We start from the raw sequence: 23,997 nt of genomic DNA, 5'->3' as shown, positions 1-23,997 counted from the left end.
CCCTCTCCCGCTTTGCAAATCGGGTCGACTTCTGCGGAAAAGGCAACTTTCCATAAAATACTCTGTTCAAGAGCCTGGAAGGAATTTTCGTTCTTCTGTGCCCTTTCCCAACTTGGTTTGTTTCTTTGCCTTTTCCCATCAAGGAGGAAAAGATTGCGGCTCTGCAGTCCTTTGCCGAACAGCTCATTTCGGCCGACCACTATGCTAAAGGGGTTGTTGCCAATCGGCGTAACGAAGTTCTGGACAGGTCAGTGGTGCACCTTTATTTTTTTCTCTCGGGTGGGGGGGATCTGGGCGAAGGCTTTTAGACTGCCCTAAAATTTTATTTCAGTAATAATAATAATAAATATTGTTAAGATTAATGTTAATATTAATAATATTAATGATATTAATAAGGGTCGTCAAAAAACAGGTGAGCAAAACAATCAGGGACATTTACTTATCATCCTTATCCTCCTCATCATCATAGACGTCAAAAAAGAGGCAAGCCAAACAATTAGGGACTAATAATAATAATAATAATATTGATTATTTATACCCCACCCAACTGGCTAGGTTTCCCCAGCCACTGTGAGCGGCTCCATACAGAATAATAATAATAATAATAATAATAATAATAATAATAATAATAATAATAATAATAATAATAAATATTGTTAATAATGTTAATGTTGATGATATTAATAAGAATAAGATTAATAAGGGACATCTAAAAACAAGGTAAGCAAAACAATCAGGGACATTCAATCATCATCATTATCCTCCTCATCATCATTGATGTCAAAAAAGAGGCAAGCCAAACAATCAGGGACTAATAATAATAATAATAAAATTGATTATTTATACCCCACCCAACTGGCTAGGTTTCCCCAGCCACTGTGAGCGGCTCCATACAGAACAACAACAATAACTTATTGTCCATAAATTGATAATCATAATACCTTTATCGTCCATGTACAATCTGAAAAACCCAATAAATTGACAACAACAACAACCATTTATTGTCCATAAATTGATAATCATAATACCTTTATCGTCCATGTACAACCTGAAAAACCCAATAAATTGATAATCATAATACTAATTATTATTATTATTAATAATAATAATAATAATAATTTATTGTCCATAAATTGATAATCATACCTTTATTGTCCATGTACAACCTGAAAAACCCAATAAATTGACAATAAGAATACCTTGATCGTCCATGGGCAACCTGCCTACAATGAAATCCATCTATTAGATCAAATTAGATCAATTAGGTAAAAGGAATTGGGGGGGGGAGGAATGGGGGGGGGAATTATCTCGTGGAGGAGTCGGAGAATGCCGGGGTGTCGCCATGTTCCAGATTACGGGGGAGGCGAGTGGGGTAGGGACCCGCTTCCTTTGACGGATTTTTCCGGGGGGCCCCCAGGTGGCGCCGGCTGAAAGCCCAGATGATCGAGAAGCGCTCAAAGCTGGGCGAGTCGCAGACCCTTCAGCAGTTCAGCCGCGACGTAGACGAGATCGAGGCGTGGATCAGCGAGAAGCTGCAGACGGCCAGCGACGAGTCCTACAAGGACCCCACCAACATACAGGTGAAACGGGGGAGGGACTGTAAAAATGATGGATTATTAGAGGATGATTAAAGGATTGTTATATTATTAGATGATGATTAGATTCGATGATTATTATATGTTACTGGATGTTTATACGTTATTAGATTATTATTACATGATTTGATGTTATATTATTATTAGATTATTAGATGAGATATTATGTTATTAGATTATTAGGTGATTATTAGATTATTATATGTTATATTATTAGATTAGATTATTATATGTTCATTATTATTGGATTATTATCTTAGATTTTCATTATATTGTTAGTAGATTAACTATTATATGTTCTATTACTATTATTATATTATGATATAAATACATTATATATTATGATATATATTATATATTATAAAATTACAATAATACTAATATATCATATTATTATATTATAATCTTGTTGTTAGATTATAATAGTAATATACTACACTATTATTATATTATTACTATGCTACTATAGATATATATGGATATATATTTTCATATATATATGTGTGTGTGTGTATACACACACACACACACATATACATATATGTACAATATTAATATTAGCAATATTATATTATTACTATATACACTCCTCTTTTCTTTTTCTTTTATGTTAAGGGGTTCTCTCATTTTCCTACTCATCTTGAAATACAGTGGCACCTTGGTTTGTGACCACAATTGGTTCTGGGGAGCCGGTTGCTCCCCGAGGCATGCTTCTGCGCATGCGTGAAGCGCCAATAGAGTGTTTCTGCGCATGCACACGCTGCGCAGATCGCTTCTGCGCATCCGAGCACCACAGAACCCGGATGTAAACACTTCTGGGTCCGCCGTGGTCGGAAACCAAAGCGGTCGCTCCCCGAGGCGGTCGCAAACCGAGGTACCACTGTACTGCCCCCCCTCAATGAGGCCAAACTTACAATTCACAAAATGTTTCGGGGTATGCGTAGCCCTGCGGTCCCCCGTTCCCCCGAAAAAAGCACTGACTATACACACACAAGACAGGCGCCAGTGCCGGGTCAGATGAACCCAGAAAGGTGCCCGTGCCAGGGCAGCCGAGTCCGTAAAGGTGCCTGTCTTGGGGCGGCCAAGTCCGGAAATCCGGGCAGCCAAGTCCGGATAGGTCCCGGTCCTGGGGTGGCCGAGCCCAAAAAAGGTGCTGGTTGGTGCCGGGGCGGATGAACCCAGAATGGTGGCGGTCCCAGGGTGGCCAATTCTGGAAATGTGCCATTCCTGGGGTGGCCGAGGCCAGAAAGGTGGTGGTCTTGGGGTGGCCAAGTCGGGAAACCCGGGCAGCCGAGTCCAGATAGCTCCTGGTCCTGGGGTTGCCAAGTCTGGAAAGGTGGCGGTCCCGGGGCGGCTGAGTCCAGAAAGGTGCCATTCCTGGGGTGGCCGAGTCCGGAAAGGTGCTGGTCCTGGGGCAGCCAAGTCCAGAAAGGTGCTGGGGCAGATGAACCCGGAATGGTGGCGGTCCCAGGGTCTTGAAAGGTGCCATTCCTGGGGTGGCCGAGTCCAGAAATGTGGTGGTCTCGGGGTGGCCAAGTCGGGAAACCCGGGCAGCTGAGTCCAGATAGGTCCTGGTCCTAGGGCGGCCAAGTCCGGAAAGGTGGTGGTCCCGGGGTGGTTGAGTCTGGAAAGGTGCCCATGTCAGGGTGGCTGAGTTCAGAAAGGTGCCAGTGCCGGGGCGGCTGAGTCCGGAAAGGTGCCAGTGCCCGGGTGGCTGAGTCCGGAAAGGTGCTGGTGCCAGGTCAGATGAACCCAGAAAATTGCCAGTGCTGGGGCGACCCGCGTCCGGAAAGGTGCCAGTGCCAGGGCAGCCTGGTCCGGAAAGCCAGGCTCTTGCCGTACCACGGTCCAATCTCTGCCCCCACTCGGGAATCCCCCCCCCACTTTCCCGCAGGATCCCTTTCTGCTCCGGCGTCTCATTTCTCCCCATTTGTCGGCCACTCCCCCAACGTATGAATGACAGTCGCTGCCTCTGGGTCCCGAGAAACGGCCCTGATCTCTCCCTTCTTCTCTTCTCTCCCTCTCTTTTCCAGCTTTCCAAACTCCTGGTAAGTCCCGATAGCGTCTCCCCCCGTCCGTTATTTGTGGGTCGGAAAGTCGGCTTGCCTTTCCGATTATTATTATTATTTTCTCGTCTCTCCGTTCGATCGTACGTCTGTCCGTCCCGTCTCTCGTTGGGACGGCTTTTCCGTTTTTCTCCCCTCTCATCACTGACACACCCTCCCCCACATCGCCGTCTGTTTCGCTTGTTTTTTTTGGTTGTGGTTTTTTTTTGCTGCCCTGATATATAATACATTCACCTATTTGTTTGTTTTTACTAACTTATTCATTAACCTATTTATTTATTAACCTATTTATTTGTTGGTTGGTTTGGTTTTTATTATTTAATTATTAACCTATTAATTTATCAACTTATTTATTTGTTTTTATTCTTATTTATTAACCTATTTATTTATCAACCTATTATTTATTTATAATTTTTAATTTTTTATCAACCTATTTATTTATTATTTATCAACCTATTTATTTGTTAGCCATTTATTTATTTATTAACCTATAATTTATTGCCCTGTTTGTTTGTTTCTATTAATTTATTTAGTAACTTATTTATTTATTTACCTTTTATTTATTATTCATCGACCTTTTAATTTTTATTATTTATTTATTAACCTATTTACTTATTATTTAGCCTATTTATTTATTTGTTATTTTAAAAATTTATCAGCGTATTTATTTATTTACCTTTTATTTACTTATTTATTAACCTACTTTTTTTATTAACCACTTTCTTTCTTTACTAACCTATTTGTTTTGCTTCTACGCATGACCCATCTATCATTTGCTGGCCCGTTTGGGGGGCGGGGTGAGAACTGTGGGTGTAAATTCCTATTTTTATTCCCATTTTATTTTTCCTTTTAAAGCTTGCCCAGCTCATATATTCCTTAGCCAAGATTCCTTTTGGCCATTTTCATTCATTTTCCATTGCGGTCCAAGAAGCGCTTCGTTAGAACAGTGCCATGATTTACAAAGCTGGCTTGACAACGTATGAGAATAAACCATTTCTCATAAATATCTGTTTTCATATTTGCAGAGCAAACACCAAAAACACCAGGCCTTCGAAGCCGAGCTGCAGGCCAACGCCGACCGGATCCGTGGCGTCATCGACGTCGGCAATTCCCTCATCGAACGCGGAGCTTGCGCCGGGAGCGAGGACGCCGTCAAGGTGGGTGGCCAATTTCCTACAATTTCCTAAGCAGATAGGTCTGCCATGTGACCTATCATATAAAAGCCCATGTCGTTCCGAAGGTATTGGCATTTCCCGTTTAGACATAGCCCTTTTCTGGGCATAGCTTTGGAGGTTTTTTGTCTGATCCCGCTTGTGGCAAATTTTGTCTGCTCGTCTGGGGTGGCAAATTTGCTTCTGCTAGGGCTGCCGAATTTCCTAAAGCCGGTAAGTCTGCCATGTGACCTATGATATAAAAGACCACAGTGTTCTGAAGAGATTGGCGTCTTCAGTTTGGATGTATCCCCTTCTTGGGCGTAGCTTTTGAGGTTTTTGTTTAGTCCAGCCAGGCCACTCTGCTCCCTCTCATCTGGGGTGTCAAATTTGCTTCTGCTAGGGTTGCTGAAGCAGATAAGTCTGCCATGTGACCTATCATATAAAAGCCCACAACTTTTTGAAGAGATTGGCGCTTCCTGTTTGGACGTATCCCCTTCCTGGGTGTAGCTTTTGAGGTTGTTGTGTTGTCCGCCTAGGCCAGTCTGCTCCTGCTCGCCTGGTGTGGCGAATTTGCTTCTGCTAGGGTTGCTGAATTTCCTAAAGCAGATGGGTCTGCCATGTGACCTATCATATAAAAGCCCACAACTTTCCAAAGAGATTGGCATTTCCCGTTTAGATGTATCCCCTTCCTGGGCGTAGCTTTTGAGGTTTTTGTGTAGTCTGGCCAGGCTAGTCCATTCCTCCTCGTCCCTCAACAGGAGGGACCCGGCAGGGTTATCTCGCCTAGCCATCCCCCGGGATTGAACCCTCAAGAAGAGGGACCCGGGCAGGTTCCATTTCCCGCAACCTCTCCCCTTCTCGTTCCCACCCCACAGGCCCGATTGGCCGCCCTGGCCGACCAATGGCAGTTCCTGGTTCAGAAGTCGGCCGAGAAGAGCCACCGCCTGAAGGAAGCCAATAAGCAGCAGAATTTCAACACTGGGATCAAGGATTTCGACTTCTGGCTTTCGGAGGTAGGGCACTTGTTCCTTACGTTGAACACACGGCCTTCTGTTTCCGTGTCTAATAAATAATCATTCTATCATCGTTCAATAACAAGATGGGAAATGTCTGGCCTGATTTGCCGGGGGGGGGCGTGTTCCAAGGGGGATGTGCGACGATCCATCACCTATAGCGGAATATTTATTTCTATTTCTATTTATTTATTTCTATTTCTATTTATTTCTGTTTCTATTTATTTATTTATATTTATAAATTACATTGATAATATAATTGATAATATAATTCATATAGAATGTTATTTGTATAATGGCCGGTGAATATATATATATATAATTCATAACATACTTTATAATTTCCCCCCCAGGTGGAGGCGCTGCTCGCCTCTGAAGATTATGGGAAGGACCTGGCATCCGTGAACAACCTTCTCAAGAAACACCAGCTGCTAGAAGCAGATATTTCGGCCCACGAGGTGAGCCTCTGCCCCTAGACCAGGATGAGAAATAGGCATTATTATTATTATTATTATTATTATTATTATTATTATTATTATTGGCGATGTGCATCCAGATTTTTCCAAAAGGGATTTAAGGTGCATTTTTTTTTAGAAACGGAATCGAAATCTTCATTTTCAGTGTCGTAATTTTTATTTATTATTATTTTTAAATCGAGTTTCCTGTTGTTAACCCTCCGCTTTCCATCCATCCGAAGGATCGCTTGAAAGATCTGAATGGCCAGGCTGACAGCTTGATGACCAGCAGCGCTTTTGACACCTCGCAAGTCAAGGAGAAACGGGAGACGGTCAATGGGCGATTCCAGCGGATCAAGACCATGGCGGCCGCCCGGCGGGCCAAGCTCAACGAATCCCACCGCCTGCACCAGTTCTTCCGCGATATGGACGACGAAGAGTCCTGGATCAAGTAGGTCCTTGGGGGGATTCCGCCCCGGGTACCATGTGGGCTTGCTCCGCCATTGGGTGTTTTTATTATTATTTAAAAATCCCCCTTCCCCCCCCCCCGATCCGCTTCCCAGGGAGAAAAAGTTGTTGGTTAGCTCGGAGGATTACGGCCGGGATCTCACTGGCGTCCAAAACCTGAGGAAGAAACACAAGCGGCTGGAGGCTGAGCTGTCTGCGCACGAACCGGCCATTCAGGTGGGGGAACACAGGGAATTGGGGTCAAGCCGGATGCTGGGATCCCCAAACGGATCTGCTCCCCCCTTGCCGATTCTCAAACTCCCGGTGGCGGTTTCCGACGGCTCTGGCGTATCAATTCCACCGATTGATGAAGTGGATCCATTTGATTCAATTGGATTTCAATGAATGAAATGGATCCATTTGATTCAATTGGATTTCAATGAATGAAATGGATCCAATTGAATACATTTGATTTCAATGAATGAAATGGATCCAATTGAATACATTTGATTTCAATGAATGAAATTGTTTCATTTGATTCAATTTGATGAATGAATGAAACGGATCCATTTGATTCAATTTGATTTCAATGAATGACATTGATCAATTTGATTCCACTTGATTTCAATAAATGAAAAGGATCCATTTGATGCCATTTGATTTCGATGAATGAAACGGATCAATTTGATTCTATTTGATTTCAGTGAACGAAAAGGATCCATTTGGTCCGAGATCCTAGTTTTGTTCCAGTCCTGGGCACTTGGGTTTTATTCAGCCTGATTTGCGAGGGGGCGGGTGGGGCCATTTTGACGGCGTCTAAAATAGGCGGTTAACCATTATTATTGTTGTTAATAATTGGATAACAAACAAATAATTAAATTATTTTTGATATATTATTATTACCAATAATTATTACCAATAACTTATTATTTATTTAATGTAATACATCACTCGTAATCTATTATTAAATTATTTTAATAGTTTATTATTAATATTAATAATAATGTGTTGTTATTAATATTAGTAATAATTTATTATTAATATTAATAATTGGTGTTTTTCCCATCCCCCGCACCAGGGCGTTCTGGACACAGGGAAGAAGCTGTCCGACGACAACACCATCGGCAAAGAGGAGATCCAGCAGAGGCTGGCGCACTTTGTGGATCACTGGCAAGAGCTCAAGAGGCTGGCTGCCGCCCGGTAAGCAAAGCATCCCTGTTTCCCGGGGGGGGGGAGGGATTTGGGTTGCTGGAAATTGTAGAAGGGGATAGGATTGCACTGTACATAACAGGCACATCCAACAAGTAGATCGTGATCTACCAGTAGATCACTGGACGTCTGTGGTAGATAGATCACTCCCTGTTTCTAACTGTGTGACTAGATCACAATCTCTTGGGAGTTGGCCACCCCTGGTATATAAGAATAAACACAACTGAGAAATAGGAAAATGGGGGGGGGGCAGGAATGAGACCACACATAGCTAAGGGGAAGTCAAGAGGGGGAATTAGGAGGGAGGGATAAAGTTATTGACGGATGTATTTTGTGTGCTAGTTTAATTTATTTACGTTATTTATTTATCCATCCATTTATGTTATGTTATGTTTAACGGTGTATGAAGCAAGTTCAATAATGACGTATGAAGCAAATTCAATTCAAAAAAAGGGATAGGGTTGTAGAAGGGTTCTTGACGTCGAAGGATAGAAGGGCTGATCCAGATCCGATCCAGATCCCACTCCTGATCTCTTTCAGTGGCCAGCGTTTGGAGGAGTCCTTGGCGTACCAGCAGTTTGTGGCCAACGTGGAAGAGGAGGAAGCCTGGATCAACGAGAAGATGACCCTCGTGGCCAGCGAGGACTATGGGGACACCCTGGCTGCCATCCAGGTGAGCGGGTTTGGGTTCAACCCCAGAGCCTAGGGCTTGCCGATCGGAAGGTCGGCGGTTCGAATCCACGCCATGGGGTGAGCTCCCATTGCTCGGTCCCAGCTTCTGCCCACCTAGCAGTGCGAAAGCATGTCAAAAGTGCAAGTAGATCAATAGAGGAGGTAAACGGCGTTTCCGTGCACTGCTCTGGTTTGCCAGAAGCGGCTTTGTCATGCTGGCCACATGACCTGGAAGCTGTCGCTGGCTCCCCTGGCCAATGACGCGAGATGAGCGCCGCAAACCCAGAGTCGTCCGCGACTGGACCTAATGGTCAGGGGTCCCTTTCCAACGAGTCATTTAATGTTATTATTGTTATCATCACCATCATCATATATTAGTTTGCTCTGTAACCTGCACCAAAGGCTACTGATAATAGTATTATCATCTTCATTATTATTTGGGGCCTGTTATCCAGCTTGACCCCCCCCCGAATTGAACCCGAAAGAGATGGGGCCGGGCAGGGGGGTTATCTACAAGCTTCTACATCTCCCATAATCCTTGGGGGGACTAGAGAGCTCCTTAGAAGCCTCAAACTACATCTCCCAGAATCCTTTATGGGGATGCTGTGTTGAAAGGGGACCAGAGGGCGTCTTAGAAGCTTCACACTACATCTCCCATAATCCTTTGGGGGACTAGAGAGCACCTTAGAAGCTTCAAACTACATCTCCCAGAATTGTTTGGGGAACTAGAGAGTACCTTAAAAGCTTCACACTACATATCCCAGAATTCTTTGGGGGACTAGAGAGCACCTTAGAAGCCTCAAACTGCAGTGCTGAAAGGGGTCTAGAGGGCGCCTTGCATCCTGACCCTCCCCGGGATTGAACCCGCAAGAGGACGGACCCATCTGGGGGGCTGTCCCGGAATTAGTCCCGCCAAGGAGGCCACTGCCCCATGGCAGCTGCTCTCCCCGCTTTGACCCGGGTTCACTCCGCTTCCCCTGCAGGGCCTGCTGAAGAAGCACGAAGCCTTTGAAACCGATTTCACTGTGCACAAAGACCGTGTGAACGACGTCTGCGCTAACGGGCAGGAACTCATCCAGAAGGTGAGCTCCGGGGAGGGCGCTTGGGGCGGCCGACCCCGGGACTTGGCGCCCTGGCGACGGTTCTCTAGGGCGGACTCCTCCCGTCTCCTGGTTAGGTTATGGGCCCGTTGTCTTGAGCTCGTAACCGAATGCCTGCGATTCAGATTTCCCCGTTTCGGGAAATACAGGTGAAACTCGGAAAATTAGAACATCGTCAAAAAGTGCATTGACTTCAGTAATGCAACTTATTGTTTTTTAGTCACTAGGGCTAGCTGGCTAAATTAGACCTACGTAGAGTGGGGGAATGGTAGAGTGGTTGATGGAAGTAAAAAATATAAAATATGCAAGATTGTTAAGTGTTTAATGGATATATATGTAAAAAAAATCAATTAAAAATAATAAAATTATTATTATTATTATTATTATTATTATTATTATTATTCCTAATGGAAGCCGGTCAGCCACGTTGCGTCCAGAGAAACGAGACTTTTCTCCTCCTTTTTCTTCTCCAGAACAATCACCACGAAGAGAACATCACGGCCAAGATGAAGAGTCTGAGGGGGAAAGTCTCCGACCTGGAAAGGGCGGCATCGCAGCGGAAGGCCAAGCTGGACGAAAACTCCGCCTTCCTCCAGTTCAACTGGAAAGCGGACGTGGTGGAGTCTTGGATCGGTAAGAGCGGCTCCCCGTTTACCCAGTTCCCCCCAGTTTGGATGAAGGCGTTTCCCCACTTTCCCACTCAACCCCCCCCCCAAAAAAAATTCCCCGAGGTTTGCTGTCCGTCTCCGGGAGGGCGTGTTTTAATTACTACCTAATAGTAATAATAATGAATTTACACTTTCTATTATTATTATTATTATTATTATTATGATCACTTCCTATTATGATTATTATGATTATTAACGGAGTCAAGTTATTACTATCTAATAATAATAATAATAATTTATACTTCCTATTATTATCACTTTCTATTATAATTATTAATGGAGCCAAGTTTTCCTGCCCATTAATTTACACTTCTTATTATTATCACTTCCTATTATTATTATTATTATTATTATTATTATCATTATTTTTAACGGAGCCAAGGGACCCTGCCCCTTAATTTACATTTCTTATTCTTATTCTTATTATTACTGCTATTATTATAAATAATAATTTACACTTCCTATTATTATCCTCACTTCCTATTATGATTATGATGATTATTCTGATTCTTATTATTAACGGAGCCAAGTTTTCCCTGCCCATTAATTTACACTTCCTATTATTATTATTATTATTATTATTATTATTATTACCTATTATTATTGATAATAATCATTTTGCACTTCCTATTATTATTATCACTTCCTATCATCATCTTAATCATCATCATCATTATTAACGGAGCCGAATTTGCCCTGCCCATTAATTTAGACTTCCTATTCTTATTATCATCCCTTTCTATTATCGTTATATTGAACCTATTTTTATTACTTGCGAATTCACGGCTTTCTCCCGCCCCCTCCCTGCCGTCTTTCTAGGAGAAAAAGAGAACAGCCTCAAGACGGACGACTATGGCCGGGACCTCTCCTCCGTGCAGACCCTCCTGACCAAACAGGTGAGCCCCGGAGCCGGCCTCCCGCCACTTGGGCGGGCAATTCAAACCCACTCCCCTCTCCCCCCCTTGCCATCCCAGAGCTGGCTTCCTGCTGCTTGGGTGGGCAATTCAAACCTGCTCCCCTTGCCGCCCCGGAGCTGGCCTCCCGCCGCTTGGGCGGCGATTCGAATCCGCTCTCCTCTCTCCCCCCTTGCCATCCTGGAGCCAGCCAGGCCATCCTTGGTGGGATGGTTGCTCCCATCTGGCAATTCGAATCCACTCCCCTCTCTTCCCCCCCTTGCCATCCCGGAGCCAGCCAGGCTGTCTCTTCTTGGGGCGGCTGTTCCCGCCTGGCAATTCGAACCCGCTCCCCTCTCCTTCCTGCCACAGGAGACCTTCGATGCTGGGTTGCAAGCGTTCCAGCAAGAGGGCATTGCCAACATTGCCGCCCTGAAGGACCAGCTATTGGCCGCCCAGCACGTCCAATCGAAAGCCATCGAGGCCCGCCACGCCTCACTCACCAAGCGCTGGAACCAGCTGCTGGCCGATTCGGCCGCCCGGAAGAAGAAGCTTCTGGAAGCCCAGGAACACTTCCGGAAGGTGGGCGGGAGCGTCCGATCGCGTCGGTGGTCCCTCGTAGCCGGAGGTCGCTGGGTTTACAAATTAGTGGCCAGACAAAAGCTGTGGAAGTTGAAAAGCGCCCCCTGTTTATTTAAACTTCCTATAATCATTATTATCATCACTTCCTATTGTTATTATTATTATTATTATTGGAACCGTTTGCCCTGCTCATTAATTTACATTTCCTAATACTCCCTATTATTATTAATAGTAATTAATTTACACTTCTGATTATTATTACTTCCTATTATTATTATTATTATTATCATCATCAGTATTATCATTCATTATTATTGTTATTGTTATTGTTATCATCATAATCATCATTATTCTTAACATTCTTATCATTCTTATTATCATTATTATTATTATTAATGGAGCCAAGTTTGCCCTGCCCATTATTATTGTCACTTCCTATTATTATTATTATTATTATTATTATTATTATTATTATTATTATCATCATCATCATCATCATTGTTATTATCATCATTATCAATTATTATCATTATCAATTATCATTATCAATTATCATCATTATTATCATTATCATTATTCTTATAATTATTCTTATAATTATTCTTATTCATATTAACAGAGCCGAGTTTGTCCTGCCCATTAATTTACACTTCCTATTATCATCGTTACCATAATTATTCTCATTATTCTCATAATTATTCTCATTATTCTCATCTTTATTATTATCATATTATTATTACTATTAGCTTCCATATCTATTACCTGCAAAGGCCCATTAATTGCCTCTCCCCCCCCCAGGTGGAAGACCTGTTCCTCACCTTTGCCAAGAAGGCCTCCGCCTTCAACAGCTGGTTTGAGAACGCCGAGGAGGACTTGACGGATCCGGTGCGCTGCAACTCCCTGGAGGAGATCCGGGCGCTCCGCGATGCGCAGGACGCCTTCCGCGCCTCCCTCAGCTCCGCCCAGGCCGACTTCAACCAGCTGGCGGAGCTGGAGAGGCAGATCCGCAGCTTCCGGGTGGCCTCCAACCCCTACACCTGGTTCACCATGGAAGCTCTCGAGGAGACCTGGAGGAATCTCCAAAAGATCATCAAGGTAGGCATAGTCATTGCCCCGCCTGCCTAGTCATTGCCCAATTTACCTAGCTACTGCCCAATCTGCATAGGTATTGCCCCATCTGCAGAGGTATTGCCCAATTTACCTAGGTACTGCCTCATCCACATAGGTATTGCCCCGCCTGCGGAGGTATTACCCCATTTGCATAGGTATTGCTTCACCTGCGGAGATATTACCCCATTTGCATAGGTTTGGCCCACCTGCCTAGTTATTGCACAATTTACCTAGCTATTGCCCCATTTGCCTAGTCATTCCCCACCTGCCTAGTCATTGCCCAATTTATCTAGGTACTGTCCCATCCGCATAGGTATTGCCCCGCCTGTGGAGGTATTGCCCCACCTGAAGAAGTATTGCCCCATTTGTATAGGCATCTACATAGGTATTTCTCCGTCTGCATAGTCATGGCCCCGCCTGCACAGGTATTGCTAATTTACCTAGCAGTTGCCACGTCTGTATTGCCCTGCCTGCAGAGGTATTGCCCAATATACCTACCGGTAGGTACTGCCCCATCCACATAGGTATTGCCCCGCCTGCAGAGGTATTGCCCCGTGTGCATAGGTATTTACATAGGTATTGCCCCATCTCCATAGGTATTGCCCAATTTACCTAGGTACTGCCCCAACCGCATAGGTATTCCCCACCTGTGGAGGTATTGCCTCGCCTGCAGAAGTATTGCCCCATTTGCATAGGTATTTCCCTGTCTGCACAGTCATTGCCCCGTCTGTATATGTATTGCCCCGCTTGCGGAGGTATTGCCCCATTTGCATAGGGGCATTGCCCCGCCTGCATAGTCATTGCCCAATTTACCTAGGTATTACCCCATCTGCCTAGTTATTGCCCCATCTGCCCAGTCATTGCCCACTTTAGGTACCGCCCTATCCACAAAGGTATTGCCCCACCTGCATAGGTATTGCCCTGCCTGCACAGGTATTGCCCGATTTACCTAGGTACTGCACCAACTGCACAGGTATGCCTTGCCTGTGGAGGTATTGACCCATTTGCATTGCCCCGCCTGCCCAGATATTGCCCAATTTCCCTAGGTGTTGCCCCGTCTGCATAGGTATTTCCTCACCTGCAGAGGTATAGCCCAATTTACCTATGTATTGCCCTATCTGCCTAGTTATTGCCCCAACTGCCTAGTCATTGCCCAATTTATTTTGGTACCGCCCCATCCGCATAGGTATTGCCCAATTTACCCTTCCATTCCCCAACGGTTCCTTCCTTTCCCCCCCAGGAACGTGAGCTGGAACTCCAGAAGGAGCAGCGGCGGCAGGAAGAGAACGACAAGTTGCGCCAGGAATTTGCCCAGCACGCCAACGCATTCCACCAGTGGATCCAGGAAACCAGGTGCGGCCGTTAAATTTCTTCCTCAAGGAGGGGATTATGATTTTTGCGTGAAATAACAACAACAACAACCACCACCACCACCCCATTATTAGAAATAGGCAGCCCTGTTTAGGGAATCTTTGAAGGATGGATTACTGTATTTTAATATTTTGTTGGAAGCCGCCCAGAGTGGCTGGGGAAACACAGCCAGATGAGTGGAGTATAAATAATAAATGCTACTGTTACTGTTACCACTACTACCACTACTATCATTGTTACTACTACGTGCTGAAGGTACAGGTAAAAGCATAACTATTTGGAAACCCAGCCAGATGGGTGGGGTAGAGATTTATTATTGTTGTTGTTTTGTTACTGTTACTGTTGTTACTATTTTCATTTATACTACTAATTCTATTGTCACTACTACTACTGTTGTTATTGTTACTACTATTGTTGATATTACTATTGCTATCACTACTTTCGCATTACTATTGTTGTTGTTACTACTGCTACTACTGTTACCATTATTATTATTGCTGCTACTACTACTGTTGTTGTTTCTGAGGTTCGATTTGTCAACGATTTTCAGGTCCTTTCCTCTCTCAAAGCAGCGACGTCGCCCTTGGCTAACCTGCCTTTTCTTTCTCCCCTTTCTCCCCTCTCCCGTCCGCCGGAACCTTTCTCCTGCTTCCTGATACCTGGACCGTTCGCCAGGACCTACCTGCTCGATGGGTTAGTACAAAATGGATTTATATATATATATATATATATAAAAACAACAACACCACAAAAGCGGCTTTTGTGTCTTGTGCTTCGTCCCGCCGTGGCTTTGCTTGTGATGTCGGTGTTTGTCGAATCAGCCTTGCTTGGTACCTGGGCTCTGCATAGGTATTGCCCCAGCTGCATCGGTATTGCCCCATTTACAGAGGTATTGCCCAGTTTACCTAGGTATTTCCCCATCTGCATAGGTATTGCCCCACCTGCGGAGGTATTGCCCCATTTGTATAGGTATTTACATAGGTATTGCCCCATCTGCATAGGTATTGCCCCATCTGCATAGGTATTGCCCTGCCTGCACAGCTATTGCCCCGCCTGCCTAGTTATTGCCCCATCTGCCTAGTCATTGTCCAAGTTACATAGTTATTGCCCCGTCTGCACATGTATTTGCCTGCCTGCAGAGGTATTGGCCAGTTTACCTAGGTACTGCCCCGCCTGCGGAGGTATTGCCCCGTTTGCATAGCTATTTACATAGGTATTGTCCCACCTCCAGAGGTATTGCCCAATACATAGGTATTACACAGGTATTGCCCCATTTACCTAGATACTGCCCCATCCGCATCGGTATTGCCCTGCCTGCGGATGTATTGCCCCATTTGCATAGCTATTTCCGTAGGTATTGCCCCACCTCCAGAGGTATTGCCCAATTTATTTGGGTCTGCCCCATCCACATATGTATTGCCCCATCTGGATAGGTATTTCCCCAGCGCCCCACCAACAGAACGGATCTTCTCGAGAAGCCGAGGGGTCATTTGGCCGCTGACCCCCGGCACCGCCCCTCCCCCTTGTTTCCTGTGCATTGCCAGCTGACATTGTTGCCCCGCCCTCCGTTGTCATGTCTGCTCCCCTACAGGTGAAACTCGGAAAATCAGAATATCGTCGAAAAGTGCATTTATTTCAGTAAGGCAACTTGTAATTTTATTTTATTTTAATTTTATTTTAATTTCGACAATTTTTTTCTTTTGGAAGTTCCGTAGGAATCAAACAAACAGTTGCAAGCATACAAAAATCAACACAAATAAACATTGCTATAACATTTCATGAATTACACTAGCAAGCCCTGCCGCACGTTGCTGTGGCTCATCATTGATTCCATTCCATTTATAATTGACCCGCCTAACGACAAAGAATGACAATGACAACCAATCAAGGCTTAACATCTCTCGCTTTGCATGTCATGCGTCTTATCTCAGAGATAGGTTTCACCTTTGAAGTTGCGTTACTGAAATAAAGGCACTTTTCGGCGATATTCTGATTTTCCAAGTTTCACCTGGATTTCCGCCCCCCCCCCCTACTTTTGGGATTTCACCTGGTTTCTTTTCTTCGACTAGAATTGCGTACCGCCGTGTAATTCGTGTCTATCAATATGAAGTTGGCGATGATCTTTCTGGAAGGTTTTATTCCTCTTTATTTTCCTTATCTCACTGCGGTTTTATTTTCCTTTCCTTTCCTTTTCCGTTTTTTGCTTTTTTTCTTTTCCAAAACACCCAAAACGGCACGTTCCTAATTCCCAAGGCTTGCTTTTCCTCTGGACTAATGCTCACGGCTTCAGGGGGACGGGACAGTTTGCGGCCAGGAGGGGTGTTCCCCGGACTTATCCGGAACTCTGCGTCCGGGGTGAATTTTCGGCAAAACATCCAGGAAATCCCGGATGTACAGATGAAACTCTGAAAATTAGAATATCATTGAAAAGTGCATTTATTTTCTTATTTTTTCGTTTCCTTTTAATTTTGACAAAGGCTTTCTAATTCTCCGAGTTTCACCTGTAGATACCAAAATAAAAATTACTCCGACCAAGTTCTCCCTTTTGGGAAGACCCCACCTACAGAACACCTCGGTCCCCACCTACAGAACCTCGTGGCGAAACGGGAATCCTTTTCTCCAAAACGGGGCCCTTTCTGGTTTGCAAGCCCACCCCCTGGTGGCGCAGAGGAGAAGTGTCCGGTTTGGGGTGAGGACAGAACCCCGTTTCACCACAGGGGTGGGGGTGCGGAACCCCCGGGCCGGCTGGTACGGAATCCGGGTTCGTTTGGGAATTTTCACACCCGAGATGGAGGAAGGGATGCGCTGCTCTAACCTTCGGAAAGGAGTGGCTTTGTGTGGCTCTTTCACGCTTCTGCCTTTAATTTGGGTTCTCTTCCTTCCCCTTCCCAAGCAAGAGGGCAGGTCCTGAAATTGTAGGGAACCTGGTTCCCATTGGAGAATCGGAGGGATTGATCTCTGGGTCACAAGCTTTGCAGTGGTTCCAGACTCAGCCGATTGTTCTGCTAGCGTTCCGAACCGAGCCATGAGCTTTGCAAAGGTTCCAGACTCAGCCGGTTGCTTTGTAAAGGTTCCAAACCAAGCCATTAGTTTTGCAAAGGTTCCAGACCAAGCTAGTCATTGTGCCAACGCTCCGAACCGAGCCATTAGTTTCGCAAAGGTTCCAAACCAAGTCATTCGTTTTTCAGCAGTTTCAAACTGAGCCATTAGTTTTGCAAAGGTTCCAGACCAGGCTAGTCATTGTGCCAACATTCCGAACCGAGCCATGATGTTCCAAACCAAACTGGTCGTTTCCCAAAGGTTCTGAAGTGAGCGGTTAGTTCTGTAATGGTTCCAGACCAAGCTAGTTATTTCACCAAGGTTCTGAACCAAGCTGGTTGCTTTGCAAAGGTTCTAGACTGAACCATTAGTTTTGCAAAGCTTCCAAATTGAACCATTAGTTCTGCACAGGTTCCAAACTGGGCCATTCGTTTTGCAACGGTTCTAAACCATTGGAGCTCTTGCCACCCCAAAACCACTTTGCAACGGTTCTAGGCTGAGCTGCTAGTTTTGCAACGGTTCTAAACCAAGCCACTCAATTTACTAACTGAGCCATTAGTTTTGCAAAGCTTCCAGACCAAGCTAGTTATTTCGCAAAGGTTCTGAATCAAGCCAGTCACTTTGCAAAGCTTCCAGGCTGAGCCATTAGTTTTGCAACGATTTTGAACCAAACCAGTCGCTTTGCAATGGTTCCAGGCTGAGCCATTAGTTTCGGAACGATTCTGAACCAAGCCAGTCACTGCGCAAAGGTTCTAGACTGAGCCATTAGTTTTCCAACGGTTCTAAGCCGAGCCAGTCGCATTGCAGAGGTTCTGGGCTGAGCCACTCAATTTTACAATGGTTCCAAACCCAGCCCATCACCACCTCTCGCGAATCACTGGGGAGGGGGGCGCGTCTGTCTGGCACGGCAGGGGCGGCTGAGTTTGCACCGGCGGGGAACCCGCTCCGTCAGTGGAGAAGTGAGCGCTTTTGGGTTTGGCATGACGTGTGTGTGATTTTTATTTTTCTCCTTTGAATGGGGCTCGAAATTAACCTTGACGAGAAACTGAAATCCTCTGGGTGACGACCGATCCAAATCCCGAGTCATTTGCCATGATGATGATGATGGAGGATTTGCTCCTGGCCGGTTCTGTTTGGCTCAATAGTAGACCCACAGAACTGAAGGGAGCCAAGTCTGCCCTGCCTGTTAATTTACACATTATTATTATTATTATTATTATTATTATTATTATTATTATTATTATTATTATTACACTTCCTATTATTATTATTAGAGCGAAGTTTGCCCTGCCCATTAATTTACATTTCCTATTATTATTATTATTATTATTATTATTAACGGAGCCAAGTTTCACTGACCGTTAATTTATGCTTCCTATTCTTATTCTTAATGGAGCCAAGTTTACCCTGACCATTAATATACATTTCCTATTATTATTATTATTATTATTATTGGAGCCAAGTTTCTTTGCCCGTTAATTTACACTTCCTATTATTACTATTCACAGAGCGAAGTTTGCCCTGTCCATTAATATACATTTCTTATTGTTGCTGTTGTTAAGTTTGCCCTGCCCATTAATATACATTTCCTGTTGTTGTTGTTGTTACTACTACTACTACTACTATTGAATTTATATCCATTCCCAATTTGAGAGGGAATATCTGGAATCACGTTCTGTATTTTAATTTATTCCTTGAAGTTCCATACCGCCCTCTACCTGGCGGTTTGCGAAAGGAAATCAGGGTGCAAATGCACAGAATACATAATAATGTCTTAATATGTCTTAATACTAATAATAATGTCTTAATATGTCTTAATACTAATAATAATGTCTTAATATGTCTTAATACTACTAATAATAATGTCTTAATAATAATAATATAATGTAATGTAATAATAATATAATGTAATAATAATAAACCCATAGCCCTTTTTTTTAATAAAAAAAAGTCAAAGTGACTCCAGGGAAATCTCCTGATGGGAGCTAGTTCCCGGTGATTTCAGAGAATCGGCACAATTGCTCCAGGTTCCTTTCCAGCCGTTCAAATGCCTTGCGGTGTGTATGAAAGTCAGGAACCCTCAACGGAACCGGAGAAAATCCCAGGTTCCCCGGCCGGCAATCGATTCTGTGTTGGTCAGCGATTTGGGGCAAAAAAAAGGGTGTTAATTCCGAGCCTCACCGGTTGTTTATTCTCGGCGCCGCTCTTGTCGACCCTTCTCATGTCTCCCTCCGGTTCTAGGTCTTGCATGGTTGAGGAATCCGGAACCCTGGAATCACAGCTGGAAGCGACCAAGGTACGTGGCTTTCTTCCCCCCTTTTCCCAATGTTCAAAAGCGAGCTTAATAATAATAATAATAATAATAATAATAATAATAATAATAATTTATTATTTATACCCCGCTCATCTGGCTGGTTTTCTCCAGCCACTCTGGGCGGCTTCCAACAGGAGAATGAAATACTGATTTGATTCAAGATTAAAAGCCTCTCTAAACAGGGCTGCCTTCAGATGTCTTCTAAAAATCTGGTAGTTCTTTTTCTCTTTGACATCTGGTGGGAGGGCGTTCCACAGGGTGGGTGCCACTACTGAGAAGGCCCTCTGCCTGGTTCCCTGTAACCTGGCTTCTCGCAACGAGAGAACCGCCAGAAGGCCCTCGGTGTTGGGCCTCAGTGTCCGGGCAGAACAATGGGGGTGGAGACACTCCTTCAGGTCTACTGGACCGAGGCCTTTTAGGGCTTTGAAGGTCAGCACCAACACTTTGAATTGTGCTTGGAAACGTACTGGGAGCCAATGTAGGTCTCTTACGACCGGTGTTATGTGGTCTCGGCGGCCGCTCCCAGTCACCAGTCTAGCTGCCGCATTCTGGATTAGTTGTAGTTTCCGGGTCACCTTCAAAGGTAGCCCCACGTAGAGTGCATTGCAGTAGTCCAAGCGGGAGATAACCAGAGCATGCAGCACTCTAGTGAGACAGTCTGCAGGCTTTCCGCTAAATGAAATGACATCTTATTTACAAACTCACAAAGAAGAGCAAAAACAAAGGCTTCAAAATTGATGAAATGGATAGCATTCCGGGAAGATTTTAATGAGTGGCATTTTAATTTATTTTTAATTTTGTTTGGAAGCTGCCCTGAGTGGCTGGGGAGACCCAGCCAGATGGGCATTTTACAAATATATTAGTTACAGGTAGGTAGCCGGGTTGGTCTGACACAGTCAAAACAAACAAAAAACCTTCCAGCATGGGGTTGTTTCGTTGTTCCTTCTTTCCCTTTTTAATTTTCTTCCTTCTTTTCTCACTTTTGTGTCTGTATTAAATGTTGTTGCATTTTGATATTTCTTAATTCAAATTAAATCTTGATTAATTAAATTAAATCTCTGTGTATTTTTATTTCCCCCTCTCCCTCTCTGTATTTATCTCTCTCTCTTATTCCCCCTCTCTCTTTGCATTTTTCTTTCTCTTTTTATTTCTATCTCTTTGTATTTATCTCTCTCTCTCTTTATTCCCTCCCTCCCTCCCTCTCTCTCCCTCTTTGTATATTTCTCTCTCCCCCCCCCCTCTGCCAAACAGCGCAAGCACCAGGAGATCCGGGCCATGCGCAGCCAGCTGAAGAAGATTGAGGACCTGGGGGCCGCCATGGAGGAGGCCCTGATCCTCGACAACAAGTACACCGAGCACAGCACTGTGGGGCTGGCCCAGCAGTGGGACCAACTCGATCAGCTGGGCATGAGAATGCAGCACAACCTGGAGCAGCAGATCCAAGCCAGGTGAGGCCCCCACATTGGAGGAGGGTGGGTCAGAGATCCCGGAACCCACCACTCGGGTCCGCCTGCCTGTCCCCACCCCACCCTGAGTCCATAGCTGTCAAGTTCTCCCTTTTTTAAAAGAGAAATTCCCTTATTCGCGAGAAAAAGGAAAGCTTGACAGCTATGCCTGAGTCCATCCCCCTCCATATTTATCGGGGAGGCAGGGCGCTGCTCCGATTTGGGGCGCCGACATATGGCGCAGGGGTCTGAGATTCCGCCCCCGCCACGAGGGGGGGGGGCATTCTCGATCTAGAACATAACACGGTAGCCGTGAACTCCAACCTAGGCTTCTTGGAATGCCAAATAATAATAATTAATGGAGCCAAGTTTGCCCTGCCCATTAATTTACACTTCCTATTATTATTATTAATAATAATATTATTATTAGAGCCACGTTTGCCCTGCCCATTAATTTAAACTTCCTATTATTATTATTATTATTATTATTATCATCATCATCATCATCATCATAATCGGAGCCAAGTTTGCCCTGCCCGTTAATTTACACTTCCTATTATTATTATTGCCAAATTTACCCTGCCCATTAATTTAGACTTCCTATTATTGTTATTTTTATTATTACTATTAGAGCCAAGTTTGCCCTGCCCATTAATTTAAACTTCCCATTATGAGCCAATTTTGCCATTATTATTATTATTATTATTATTAACAGAGCCAAGTTTGCCCTGTTAATTTACACTTCCTATTATTATTACTATTATTACTATTAGAGCCAAGTTTGCCCTGCCCATTAATTTAAACTTCCTATTATCATCATCATCATCATCAACGGAGCCAAGTTTGCCATGAGAGCGCTGTGCGAGCTGGAATCTGCCGCTTAGCTCCATCCACTCACACCCCAGACTTATTTGGGTTCCCCAAAGCCTTCGGGGAGGCGGGATGATCCGATTCGGGGCACCGGAAATGGAGGCACGTAGCCAGCCGCCTGGCATCCCCCCGGCCTTCCCGGTTCCGCTCACCACCCGGTTTCTCCTTCCCTCCCAGGAACACGACGGGAGTCACGGAGGAAGCTCTCAAGGAGTTCAGCATGATGTTTAAGTAAGTTGGGGTGGTTTGTTTAAGTAAGTCGGAACAAAATCCCAATTTTTTAGATGTTGTTTTTTTTATTTTATTTAAATTTTTTTAAACATTAATGATGTAATGCAAATTACTGTGCTGTGCTGTGCTGTGATTTGATTGATTGATCCCAATTCCCGGGGCGGTTCCTTGGCTTGATCAAATCCCCTTCTAACGTCTTCCGATTTCAACCGAATTATGTACGTCCTTTTTACAAATGTTCCCATTTCAAGCCAATGGTTTTCTTCCCCGTCCTTTTCCAATTTTCCCATTTCAACCCAATACATGTGGGTTTAAAAAGGAAACATTTATCCGGTATGGTTTGTTAGTTAGAATAGTTTGTTGTTTATATGTTTTGTTTTATATGGAATGTAGATATGCATGTTTTTTTAAAAATTTGTAGTCATACCTCGGTTTAAGTACGCTTCGGTTCGAGTACTTTCAGTTTAAGTACTCTGTGGAGCCGTCTGGAATGGATTAATCCACTTTCCATTACTTTCAATGGGAAAGTTTGCTTCAGGTTGAGTACGCTTCAGGTTAAATACAGACTTCCGGAACCAATTGTGTACTTAAACCGAGGTACCACTGTATGTTTTGTTATAATTTTCAATAAATAGTTTTTTTAAAATAAATAAATTAAAATACCGTATAATATTATTTCCAATTCCTGCTGTCTACAAATTCCAGACACTTTGACAAGGATAAATCTGGGCGGCTGAATCACCAGGAGTTCAAATCCTGCCTGCGTTCCCTCGGCTACGATCTACCGATGGTCGAGGAAGGAGAGCCCGACCCCGAGTTCGAGGCAATTCTCGACACCGTGGACCCAAACAGGTATGAGTGTTATTTGGCCTTCCAAGAAGAGCAGGTTGCTTTTTCAGATTTTTTTCAGAGCTGACGGCTATCATGTTAAGTTCTAGATCGGGAATGTCCAACAGGTAAGACCACTAGCTCTCCCCAAAGAAGCTCAGCAAGTTTGGCCCAAGGGAAAAAAAGTGAACCCCCAAAAATCAAAGAGATAGAGAAAGAAAGAAAAATGGAAAGAGAGAGCTATACCACAGAGAGGGAGAGGGGGAGAATAAGGAGAGAGAGAGAAATACAAAGAGAGAAAGAAAGAAAAATAGAAAGAGGGGGAGAGAGAGAAATAGAAATAAAAACAAAGAGAACAAAAGAAAAATAGAGGGAGAGAAATACAAAGAGAGAGAGAAAAAAAATACAGAGAGAGGGAGAAATGCAAAGAGAGAGAAATACAGAGAGAGAGTAACACAGAGAGAGAGAAAAATACAGAGAAAGAAAAATAGAGAGAAATACAAAGGAAGAGAGAAAAAGAAAGAAAAATACAAAGAGCGGGAGAGAAATACAGAGAGAAATACAAAGGAAGAAAAATACAAAGAGAGAGAAATACAGAGAGAGAGTAATACAAAGAGAGAAAGAGAGAGAGAGAAAATACAGAGAAAGAAAGAAAACAACAACTTTTATGTTTTATATGTGTGTGTTGGTTGTTGACCATCATAAACTATTGATTGATCTAAAAACCAAATAAAACCTTAAACGTTCGATTTCCTTTTTTTCTTTTCTTCTTTGATCGGCAGGGACGGCCACGTCTCCTTGCAGGAATACATGGCCTTCATGATCAGCCGCGAGACGGAGAATGTGAAATCCAGCGAGGAAATTGAGAGTGCCTTCCGGGCGCTCAGCTCCGAGGGGAAGCCCTACGTGACCAAGGAGGAACTCTACCAGGTAAG

At 44.1% G+C, this 23,997-nt stretch overlaps 1 protein-coding gene across 13 annotated transcripts in view; it reads left to right on the top strand.

The window, feature by feature from the left end:
• SPTAN1 (spectrin alpha, non-erythrocytic 1) overlaps positions 1 to 23,997 on the top strand; it is a 67,600-nt gene that overhangs the window by 41,714 nt on the left and 1,889 nt on the right. For 6 of the 13 annotated variants that reach the window (XM_088665074.1, XM_088665068.1, XM_088665066.1 and 3 more), the window contains 23 exons: positions 144 to 247; positions 1,418 to 1,580; positions 3,629 to 3,643; positions 4,687 to 4,818; positions 5,691 to 5,828; positions 6,182 to 6,286; positions 6,526 to 6,734; positions 6,847 to 6,967; positions 7,809 to 7,930; positions 8,480 to 8,612; positions 9,595 to 9,693; positions 10,185 to 10,344; positions 11,199 to 11,275; positions 11,645 to 11,854; positions 12,653 to 12,949; positions 14,205 to 14,317; positions 15,011 to 15,028; positions 16,405 to 16,467; positions 19,616 to 19,670; positions 20,940 to 21,136; positions 22,181 to 22,234; positions 22,940 to 23,086; positions 23,845 to 23,992. In XM_088665074.1, the coding sequence (XP_088521200.1) occupies positions 144 to 247; positions 1,418 to 1,580; positions 3,629 to 3,643; positions 4,687 to 4,818; positions 5,691 to 5,828; positions 6,182 to 6,286; positions 6,526 to 6,734; positions 6,847 to 6,967; positions 7,809 to 7,930; positions 8,480 to 8,612; positions 9,595 to 9,693; positions 10,185 to 10,344; positions 11,199 to 11,275; positions 11,645 to 11,854; positions 12,653 to 12,949; positions 14,205 to 14,317; positions 15,011 to 15,028; positions 16,405 to 16,467; positions 19,616 to 19,670; positions 20,940 to 21,136; positions 22,181 to 22,234; positions 22,940 to 23,086; positions 23,845 to 23,992 (2,880 nt within the window). The remainder of the gene's footprint in view (positions 1 to 143; positions 248 to 1,417; positions 1,581 to 3,628; positions 3,644 to 4,686; positions 4,819 to 5,690; positions 5,829 to 6,181; positions 6,287 to 6,525; positions 6,735 to 6,846; positions 6,968 to 7,808; positions 7,931 to 8,479; positions 8,613 to 9,594; positions 9,694 to 10,184; positions 10,345 to 11,198; positions 11,276 to 11,644; positions 11,855 to 12,652; positions 12,950 to 14,204; positions 14,318 to 15,010; positions 15,029 to 16,404; positions 16,468 to 19,615; positions 19,671 to 20,939; positions 21,137 to 22,180; positions 22,235 to 22,939; positions 23,087 to 23,844; positions 23,993 to 23,997) is intronic. The other 7 variants (XM_088665070.1, XM_088665067.1, XM_035112560.3 and 4 more) reach the window with 3 other exon arrangements.

The sequence above is a fragment of the Zootoca vivipara genome, chromosome Z2 (assembly GCF_965207765.1).
Source record: "Zootoca vivipara chromosome Z2, rZooViv2.hap1.1, whole genome shotgun sequence".
In the NCBI taxonomy this organism is placed as follows: domain Eukaryota; kingdom Metazoa; phylum Chordata; class Lepidosauria; order Squamata; family Lacertidae; genus Zootoca; species Zootoca vivipara.
This window is presented reverse-complemented; position numbering and strand designations above follow the sequence as displayed.